Raw genomic sequence first — 10,606 nt, 5'->3', positions numbered from 1 at the left:
GTCAGTTAATACTAGCAAATACCTATATCCCCCTTTTCTGGGGAGTTCCGAGAAATCTATCTGCCAGTTTTGACCTGGAACATTTCCTTTGCTGATATTTCCAAATTTCACACGGTTTTCTACTTTTGGGTTGTTCTTTAAGCATACTTCACATCTATTAACTACAGTCTTTAGGGTCTGATAGAAATTTCTAGCTACAATTTGCTTAAGAAGAGAGGTGGTTAAGGTTTCAGTTCCCCAATGAGTTTTGTCGTGCTCTGTTTTTATAAGTTCCCATAATATGCTAAAGGGAACTATTATTCTGTTATCTTTCAGCAGTGCCCATCCTGATGGGCTGATTTCAGCTCCTAAGTTAGTCATCAGCTTTTGATCCTTTTCATCACATTCAATTGTTTCAGGTGGTGGCAAAGATTTTTCAGGAATGATGCTTAATACCTCACCTTGTTCTGCAGCTCGCCTGCCCTTGTAATCAGCCAATTTCCCACTTCCCTGTCGGTGTTACCTTTCTGATGTCCTTTGCAGTGCATAATTGCCACTGCTGACAGAAGTTGTACAGCATCTAAAAGTCGCAAAATTCTGTCAGCACGTTTTATACCTTTCCCTTGAGCAGTCAAGAGTCCTCGTTCCTTCCAAATTGCTCCATGGGCATGGACTACACCCAAGGCATATTTTGAATCCGTCCAGATATTTACTCGCAGCCCTTCGGCCAGCTCCAACGCTCTCCCTAGGGCAACTATTTCATTTCAGCTCGTTGTGCAGATGTGCCCTTAGGGAGTGACTTCGCTTCCACCAGTCGCTCTGTGGTGGTTCCAGCACATCCTGCCATTCGAACTCCGTTCTTTACGAAACTGCTCCCATCAGTATACCCCGTTCGGTCGGCTTCCTCCAGTGGCTCCTCCTTCAGGTCTGCTCTGCTTGCATATACGGTTTCTATAGTTTCTATACAATCATGCACGACGGTCTCCATTTCCTGTTTATCACTTAAAATGGAAGCAGGGTTGATAATTGTAGATGTAACGATTTCCATATCATCCTGTTCCATCCAAACTGCTTGATATGTCAAGAATCTTGATAGTGAAAGCCAGGGTCCCCCTTTTTGTTCTAAAACGGAGGTTACAGTGTGGGAAGTGTGCACAATCATCTTTTGTCCCAAAGGAAATTTTTGAGCTTCTTGGACAATCAAAACAACGGCGGCCACTGCCCAAAGGCATCCCGGCCATCCTTTGCTTACTTCATCCAATTGTTTAGAGAAGTACGCTACAGCTCATTTATAAGGACCCAGCTTCTGGGCCAGAATTCCCAGAGCCACTCCTTGCCTTTCATACGAGAACAGCCAGAGAGGTTTCGTTCCATCTGGTAGGCCCAAAGCTGGAGCTTTCATTACCTCCAATTTCAGTTCCTTGAATGCCCTCTCAGCTTCATCAGTCCACAGTAATTGTGTCTGGCTATTTTCAACAGTTCATACAGAGGTTTAACCAAAAGTCCATAATTAGAGATCCATAACCGGCACCAACCTGTCATTCCCAAAAGGGTTCGAAGCTCTTTTACCGTGTTGGGTTCTGGAGTTCTGCAGATAGCTTCCTTTCGGTCATTCCCGAGCTGTCTTTGTCCCTTAGAAATCACGAATCCCAGGTATATCACTTCCTTCTTCAAGATTTGGGCTTTCTGTAATGAGACTCGATAACCGCTTAATCCCAGAAAGTTCAACAAGCTCACAGTCCATTCCTTACACTCTTCATCCTTTTCTGTGCCTATTAATGTATCATCCACATACGGCAAAAGAATCCCGTTTCCTGGGGGCCTCTCCCAGGTCTCTAATTCCTTAGCTAATTGATTTCCAAAAATGGTAGGGCTGTTTTTAAATCCTTGGGGTAACACTGTCCAGGTCAGTTGGGTTTTTCGTCCTGTATCAGGGTTTTCCCATTCAAAGGCAAATAAATTGCAGCTTTCTGGAGCCAAGGTAAGGCAAAAGAATGCATCCTTTAAATCTAATACAGTAAACCACTGAGAGTACAGGGGTTTGCCACTACTGGATACAAATCTTCACCTATTTGATTTATTGCCCGCAAATCTTGCCCCAATGGATAAGTTTTGCCGTCAGGCTTTTTGACAGGCAGCATGGGAGTGTTATATTCTGAAGAGCATTCAGTTAATAGTCCAAATTTTATAAACTCTTCTATAATACTTTGTACCCCTCGCCTATCTTCCAATTTCAAGGGGTATTGCTTTATCTTAACAGGTCGTGCCCCTCCTTTGAGTTTAACAACAACCAATTCAGCATTTTTAGCCTTTCCAGGCATTCCTGAGGCCCACGCTCCTGGGTATACCTGGTCTTTTATTTCTTGTGTAATTTCTTCTTCTTTAATTTGGGGTCAGTAAGAACCAAACTTAAAATTTCAGTCTGATTTTCATCTGGTATTTTAAATTCAGTTTCCCCGTTTCTAAATTTTATTTCGGCATTTAGTTGTTCTAATAGGTCTCTCCCCAGCAATGGTCTAGGAGCCTCAGGCAGGTGGAGAAATTTGTGAATCCCCACACTCTTCCCAATTCTAAATTTTAATGGTCTCAAGAAAAAAACCTTTTCAACCTGCCCAGTTGCTCCCACAACATGAACATTTTGTGTACTTAGAGGTAACAAGGTTTGATTCAATACAGAGAATGTGGCTAACGGAGCCACTATCTCCTTTCCCACTTTCCTTCTGTCCTCCCCTCCCCATTCCGATATACTCTCCACGCTTCCTCCAGCAACTTTTCTGAATTCCTTATGTCTGGTTCCCTACGTTTCTGAAGTTTCTTTCTGATACCATTAGTGGATTGTCCCAGAAACAGAGATACCAGCTGCTGTGTGGCAGCTTCTGACTAGTAGTAAATCTTCTCACAGCAGCCCATAAGCGATCTAAAAGCTCCGTGGGCGTTTCAGTCTGCCCCTGCTTGACAGCATACAGAGCCGACCAGTTACCTGCCTTTGGGATCGCATGTTCTATTCCAAATTTGATCCAGGTTCAGTATCGTTGCAATCAAACAGTACGGAGCTGGATCATTAGGGTCCCAACCTGGGTCCCTGGAGGGCGCATGATCTTCAGCTGTGCCCTGTAAAACTCGTCCCTCAGTCTGTGTTTCTACAGGAGCTCGGGCTGCCTTTAATACAAGCTGCTTCTCAGGTTCAGTCCTAGCATCTAGCATAAGATCCACATCTTTCCAATCCGGGTCCAAGTTCTTAGTAATCCACTGAAACCTTTTCGCAGCCCCACTTGGGTCCTCCCTGTACCTCTTCACTGCATCCTTCCACTTATCCACATCATCCATCCGGAAAGGCACTTTTCTTCCGCCTTTCTGGGTTTCTCTTTCACCTTCCAACACCTCTGTCCAATACTACATGCTGAACAACATCGCTTCAACTTCCCGAACTCTTTCTGATTTTCCTTTTCCAAAGCCAACACCATGGGATCTTGGGGAGCAAAATTAAAACCACAATCTTTCTGCCACTCGGGGTGATTTCGAAGGGTGAAAACGTATCCACATACAGAGCTTCGTCCCATTTTCCCTCCCTCCTTAAAAATAACAGAGGAGTTGCAGCAAGGCATTAGACTTCAGAGTCCCATTCAAAGGCCACTTTTCTTCATCATCTAATTTATACAATGGCCATCACTGATTACAATACTTAATTAGAGTTTTCTTATTCACATTTCCTGCAGGAGGACCCCCTCTGCCCTTCCAGTGATATAAAATGCAACCTAACAGAGATTTCTTTGGTATCTCTTTACTTTGTTGTGACCCTCCCATTTTATTGGTCCCAGTTCTCTCCTGTATTCCCGCAGTATTTTAACAGTTAGTTCCACCGTCCACACTTTACCACTTCGAGGGTTACAGAATTACTGTTTTACATCCATACAATCTTTTTCTTTCGCTTCGTCCATCTCCGGCCGTTTCCCTCACGGGACAACGAAACCACGGATCAGGACTCCGCGCTCACTTTGTACTAAGAGTACGTCTCATTCACGCACGCACAGGACGGTATAGACACTTTTGACAACAAAAACGCTCACATACCAATACAATGAACAAAAATCCTAAAAGCAAACACAGAGCAACTACTTGTCCTTATAACATGCCAAACACAATCCCAAAACCAAATAACCGAGTTCCAAAGCCAAGATCCAATGTATCCAAATGCAAGAGTTCCAAATGAGCACCGAAGTGCTCCCAAGCGTATACCTTTAAGGCGCTAGCAGCCCGGTATACTCCACCAAGTGTGAACCACTCACGGCTTACAGGGGTTTCCAACAAATGCCTAGTCCCAAACCAAATTTAAGAAAGAATACCTTTTTCTGAAGATGGTCCTTATCTGCTCCCGCAGTGATCCGATTCAGAGAAGGAGTCCCTCCGGAAAGTTTCCGGGGGTACCCTAGGGAATCCCGTTCTCAACGGGTCCTGCAGCCAAACAGAGAGGGTCCCACCTGGGTCGCCAAAACTGATACAAACATTCACGGGTGCTTCTCCTCACAGTCTGAATCTCCCCAAGGGAGAAACCGAGTATTCAGAGAGTCCCTGAAATGAAACTCAATAGCAATGAAGTCACTATTAAGCAGGCATTCTTTATTGCAGCGCTGGGCAGCACTGGGGATTCTCCACCATAAGCGCTCCAACGATTTGGTAGACTTTCAGAGATTATATACTATAAAGTCCTACATATTCACAGAAATTGCAAGGAATCATTTACATAAATATGAGAATTCCTGGAACTCATTAACATATGCAAATGTCCGATCTGCATGCACAGTCGTCTCCCGTGGTGGTCTTCAAGTGCTCTTTGGGAGTCTTCAGATGAAGGCTCGTAGTCTTCGTCACTGTGTTCGCTGACCGACCCTTGCTTCTCTGCAAACTCAGTCCTAGGATCACCTAAACGGTGTCCTTCAAGGCTGTTGTAATTCTTTTGTGACTTCCTATCTTCCATGCATTTCTTCTCCCAAGGCCCAGTTGTCTGAGATGGGATTATCCCGGAGCCCCCTTATCTTACAACCATTCTAACTACACTCTAAATCACATAGGCCTTTCTTTTGTTTAGTTAAGTGATTAAGATATGTAAAATATCTTCCTTGCCCCTGGGCTTTCATTCTTTCAGGAAGCATTTTCATGCAGTAGCTTTGTCTACCTTGGCTTTAACCCTTTCAGGGCTGCTGGCCCCGAGGAAGGTCCCTGGGCCCAGGAGGCTCAGGGGGCTGTCCCTGCCCTTGCTGGCCATGCACCGGGCACAGCTGCTGGGCGTCCCGCTAAATACAGCTGGACATTCAGACTGCGTCGTGAAGGCTCTTTGTACCATAGCCATTCATTTGGTTGTGGGGATGCCAGAGGTGAAAGCAAGGCTTTGGGTTCCCTCTGCGTGAACTGTGCAGAGCCGTAGAGCACGTGCAGGATGGCCTCTTCTCTTCTCTTCTCTTCTCTTCTCTTCTCTTCTCTTCTCTTCTCTTCTCTTCTCTTCTCGTCTCGTCTCGTCTCGTCTCGTCTCGTCTCGTCTCGTCTCGTCTCGTCTCTTCTCTTCTCTTCTCTTCTCTTCTCTTCTCTTCTCTTCTCTTCTCTTCTCTTCTCTTCTCTTCTCTTCTCTTCTCTTCTCTTCTCTTCTCTTCTCTTCCCTGCACTCACGATGAGGCGCATAGCAAGGAGACCACTCTTTGCCTGAAATGCCAGGGGGTTTACAGCTCCAGAAACACTTACGAGGACACAAATCAAAAGGGATACAAGTAGACACAGGATTTTATTTTAGCTTACTTGATTTTACTTTATTTTATTTTCTGTCTTCTTATGTTGGTTTATGTTATTTTAGTTTAGTTTCTTTCATGTGATGTTATTGTATTTGATTTTATTAAATTTTCTTTGGGTTTAATTTTTATTGTTTTATTTTATGTTGGTTAATCTTACTTTACTTTACCTTGCCTTATGCGTTTTTATTTTATTTTGTTGTTTTCTTTTCCTATTACTTCATTTTACCTGATTTTATCTGAGGCTATTTTGCTGAATCTCTTTCAGAGCCGATGTTCACAAGCATTAACACAATGCGCCTGTGTAGCCAGGAGCAGGCTGATGTGTTCTTCAGTTTAGTTGGAAAAATCATCCCTTGCAGTGTGGCAAAGGAAAGCCGCAGAAAGGAGCAGCAGTAATACGGGCCAAGCAGTCCCTCGTTTCTCAACAGTGCAGAAGAACTTGAAGAAGGAGGATGGGTCCTGACCACACAGAAAGGTAGAAGAAGAAGAGGGGTGTGGTGCCCTGGGGTATTTTCACAAGTAGGACACGGGTCGATGACAAGCACACCTTTTGCCTTCCAAAGCTTGCTCCGCTGTGCTTCTTGGCCAGGGAGGCAGGAAAAGCGCTCTCCTGCCTGCCCTGCGCTTGGATCGCATGCAGGGAGAGATGAAAAGCGGCAGCTGCGGAGGGGGCAGCAAGCCTGGAGCCCAGGCTGTTTTGCACAAGCAAGAACATCTCGGGAAATGGAGCCAAGGCAAGAGCAGAGCTCGCTCCTGCTCCAAACTTGCAATGGGCAAAAGAGCCAGGGAGCACCAGGGCACGAATGGCGCTTCGCAGGTGCAAGAGCAGCAGGCAAGAACTGAGCCCAAAGGGCCCAGAGGAGTCCTGACAAGGGGCTGCGCTCAATGCTGTTAGAGAGGAGAAGCAGCAACCCCCCGGGGGCCACCCTGGGCGTCCGCCCTGCGAGTCTGGAAAGCGTCCTCCCCCCGCATGCGGGGCACAAGGGCCACCTTCGTGGAGCAGGAGCAGCAGGCACCTAGCCAAAATGGCCCAAAGGAGCCCTGGCAAGGGGCCGTGCTCAGTGCTGCAGAGGAAGGAAAAAAAACCCCGGGGACAATGGCGAGCCCAGAGTAGGGCAAAAAAAGCCTTCCTCCCCCCAGCTGCAGGGCACGAGAGGCCATCTCCATGGTGCATGAGCAGCAGGCAGCAGCAGTCCTTTCCCTGCCACAGCACCAGGCCCAGCCGCACAGCCCTCGCCTCTTCTGCATTGACCGCCTCCCCTTTACTTGCCAGATGCCGCAAGAAAAGCCCCAGCCTTTGGCACCGTGCCGCTCACAGGGGTCCACCAACACGCCGCTTTGCCTACCTCCTCTCGCACGAACATTTTCTCTGCCTCCAGCTTCAGCGTGGTCAGGTACTGCCTGTACTCATTGAACTCCTTCAGAGTGCAAACCACCTAGGGAGAGAGGAGGGGAGATATCCCCCAAGAACTCTCAACCCACCTACGTAGACTCTCTTCCCCAAAACACCCCAAACCCAGGAGCTGCTCCTCTCCACACCCTCCCCCTGGCTCCCTTCCTCGGTGCCGGGGACCCTGACTCCCCCCGCCGCCAGGGCTCAGCGGTGCTCCTCGCCCCAGCGCCACGCCTCACGCCGGCTGCCTCCTCAACACTCGGGCAGCGCGGGGCGGACGGAGAAGAGCAGGACTGGGACTTGCCCGAGGGATGCTGCCGCCACTTCTGCTCCCAGCGAAACCAGCCCCACAGCCCTGGGCCCTCTGCCAGCAACAGCCGGCTGCAGCAAGCGCTCTGGGAACCCCGCTTGATGAGCGCTGGTTTTAGCAGCCCCACCTCCAAACCTACTTTGCCATCACTGGTGATGGAACCCTCTCTCTTCAGCCTCCGCAGGTTGGCCTTGCGATTGTGGTAGGCCCGCAGATGCGGGTCATGCAGGCTGTTGTATTCTGTGCTCAGCTGGCGGCAGCATGGATCTCCCAGATTGAAATAACCAGAGGGCTGCTGAAGCTGTAAGAGACATTGCCCAGACTAGGAAGGAGGCAGGAGACAGCAGCGCTTGTGAAAAGGGGAAGGTACTTGCAAGACCAACACTCTTCTCCAGCCTTCTGAAGGCACACAGAACCCCACAGCCAGACTGCCGGGCCACGCTGGACCGCGCTAGGCTGCACCAGGCTGGGCTGGGCGGGGCTGGGATCGGGGAGAGAAGACAAACCCCACCAGCACAGTAGGCATCCGAGGCCACCGGCAAGAACTGCAGACCTGAAAGGAACCTTCGACTGAAAAGTTCAAGCCCAGCCCTTAAAACGCAGGTCCGCGCCAGGCAGCCACGACCTCCCCTCTACTCCCTCCAAAAACAAGGAGGAGGGCTGGCTCTTCTACCCCTTCCCACTTCCTTTACCTTTTCCCCCAGCTTTGTCCTGCAGAAGACAGGCTTGGAGCCAGGCACCACAGGGATCTTGACACCAAGCGGGAGGTCCAGCAGCCCACTCCCTCCTTCTGACACTGACGGTCTCCTCTTCCCGAGCTACAAAGAGGGAGCAGACACTCGTCGGCACTCAGCCGCTAGCTCCAGAAGCCTCCTGCACGGCACTTGCTAGAAAGGCTCTCGGAAGACTCCAACCAAGCGGAGCGCCAAGAGCGGCCCAGTCAAAGGCTGCTCTCTGCTTCCTCCACCACGGCCCCACAGCTCCCATCCCTTCCTCAACCCACGGCCGCGTCCTTTCGCACCAACCCCTCCCACCTGCTTAGACGCAAGCCAGGCTGGGCAGCGAGGCAGGACGCCCTGCAAACTCTCCCCAGCCCAGCCACCTCTGCATCCCTCCCAGCTCCCCGCGCACGCCCCAGGCCCCCACAGCAGCCCTGCCTGTCCCACGCTCCCGGCATCAGCCCTCTCCTTCGGACCGTTCCTCACCTCTCCCCTCTTCCGCACTGCGTCCACGTTTCCCATGACACCAGTGAGACGCTGCTCCATGGCTCCCTCCAAGAGCTCTCCGAGAGCTGCGACCCTGCGCTGGCTCCTCTTGCTCCAGAGGCACCCAGCTGTGGCCACCACAGCTGCTCTCCCAGCGAGCGGCTATATAGAGCCAGCGCGCATTCTTGCATCATCATCACCTTGCTGGGCCACTGCATTGTTGCATCAGCGCCTCGCTAGGCCGCCGCCCAGCTGCTGCCCGGCCACCCTGCAGGCCCCTCGGGACACGCACGTGGGCCACCCGCTCTCGCTCACCCGGCTCTTCATCTCCTGCACAAACAGGAATTTGCCAATTAGCAAAACTACTAACCGCTTCTGCCTCCGGAAAAGGAATTGGTGGAAATTTGGCTATGTGCAAACAAGGCACGGAAAGTCGGGCTGCCCAGCTGCTCTGGGACTTGTACCCTAGGTGCGCTTCTCCCTAACATTACCAGAGTGAATGAAATGAACGCAGGGCTACGGATAGGAACACCTAGGAACAGGCATCGAAGAAGCCACAATCCGTTCATTCATCGGCCAGCTGGCTTCCATTCCTTTACCAGGTGCTTTCTTCCTTGGTTAGCAGTTAGTGAACTTGCAAAAGCAACAGCCAATATTTTGGCACTTAGTGAACAAATAGGGAATGAGACTTCTGATGCGATCCAAGCCTTTCCAGGCAACAGCTGAAAATCATAACGCGGATTGGAAAGCTATGCAGGTGTTGCTTAATACTTTACTTCTCCCCGAGGAGAAGGGAATGGTGTTAGGCAAAGCTCCGGAGGACAGCATGAGGTTAAACACCAGGGATGGTCCGGAGCGTCTTCTGCCTGCACAAGAACCTGCCTGGAATCCAAAGACGGGAGCAGGGTGACTGATGATTAAACAGTATCAGCAGTTCCTTTTGTGTGGGGTAAAGCAGGGGGTACCTAGATCTACAAATCTTGCCAAGTTCTATCGGGGGTACAGAGTGAAAATGAGGACCCCTCTACTTTCTAGGAGAGGCTGTGTGAAACTGCTAGAAAACGGATGGATTGGAATGCGGATGATGAAGCAAATGGGGGGAGGATGTTCAACACGGTCTTTCTTGGGCAGTAGGCGCAGGAGAGAAGGAGAAGGTTACAGAAAGTCGATGGGGACAGGGCTATGTCGCTAACTGGGATGAGAGAGAAAGGAAAGAGCAACAGAGAATAGAAGGAAGTTGCAAGCATCTTTGCTGGCAGCAGCAAGAAACGGCCAGAATAGTAGAAGGAAAGGTAGGGGTGGAAGTGGAGGAAGAGGGGGTCGAGGCAGAATGACGCCGGGAAGAGGTTCACAAAACCGAACCCTGGTGGGGCCAAAGCAATGTGCGGCCTGTAAACAGGAGGGAGACTGGAAAAATGAATGCCCGAACCTAAAGGGGCTAGAGGAGCAAGATCGGGTAAGACATGCCCACCTTATGGCGTCAGAGGATTCGGACGATGAAGGAAGGGCACCGGGGCAAAACACAAAGGTCTCCCCAGCTGATCCCCTGCTTTCAGTTAAGCTGGGGAATGAGACACTTACATTTCTAGATGACACAGGAGCAACATATTCGGTCTTCAACAGTCGCAGAGGACCTGTGAGTCAATTCGCTATGTCAGGAATCGGTGCCAGGGGAAAACGAGGGACTAGGCCTTTCTTTCAACCGACTAAGGGGGAAATTGGAAACAAAGCACTTGCACACGAATTTCTTTCTATGCCAGAATGTCCCCTACCTCTGAGGGGAAGGGCTTCAGTAAAGAAATCGGGAGCACAGGTAACTCGCGCTCAGAATAAAGTTGGAGTACACATGCCGCAAAATAATGCCTGGCAGGCACAAGTGTACATGTTACCGGAATTGTCCGAAACAAAGAATGCTGAAAATAAGCAAGAACCAGCTGAA

General features: G+C 49.7%; 1 protein-coding gene across 1 annotated transcript; it reads right to left on the bottom strand.

Moving 5' to 3' along the window:
* Positions 1 to 7,021: 7,021 nt before the first annotated feature.
* Positions 7,022 to 8,727, bottom strand: LOC148051681 (fibrous sheath-interacting protein 2-like). Its single transcript, XM_087735470.1, has 4 exons — positions 8,668 to 8,727; positions 8,155 to 8,280; positions 7,602 to 7,763; positions 7,022 to 7,195 (listed from the first exon to the last, which is right to left on the bottom strand). The coding sequence occupies exons 1-4, from the start codon at positions 8,725 to 8,727 to the stop codon at positions 7,022 to 7,024; spliced, it is 522 nt and encodes a 173-aa protein (XP_087591596.1).
* Between the last annotated feature and the right edge of the window lie 1,879 nt (positions 8,728 to 10,606).

This window comes from Nipponia nippon, unplaced genomic scaffold (genome assembly GCF_047370975.1).
Source record: "Nipponia nippon isolate SJK-2023a ecotype South Korea unplaced genomic scaffold, ASM4737097v1 scaffold_58, whole genome shotgun sequence".
In the NCBI taxonomy this organism is placed as follows: Eukaryota; Metazoa; Chordata; class Aves; order Pelecaniformes; family Threskiornithidae; genus Nipponia; species Nipponia nippon.
Note: the sequence above shows the minus strand (reverse complement) of the source record. Positions and strands in the feature narration are given on the sequence as shown.

Coding starts and splice junctions, on each gene's coding strand:
- LOC148051681 (XM_087735470.1), bottom strand. CDS start 8,727: ATGGAGCAGCGTCTCACTGGTGTCATGGGAAACGTGGACGCAGTGCGG. Junction 8,281..8,667: donor CAGTGCGGAAGAGGGGAGAG/GTGAGGAACGGT, acceptor CCCTCTTTGTAG/CTCGGGAAGAGGAGACCGTC. Junction 7,196..7,601: donor CCATCACCAGTGATGGCAAA/GTAGGTTTGGAG, acceptor CTCTCTCCCTAG/GTGGTTTGCACTCTGAAGGA.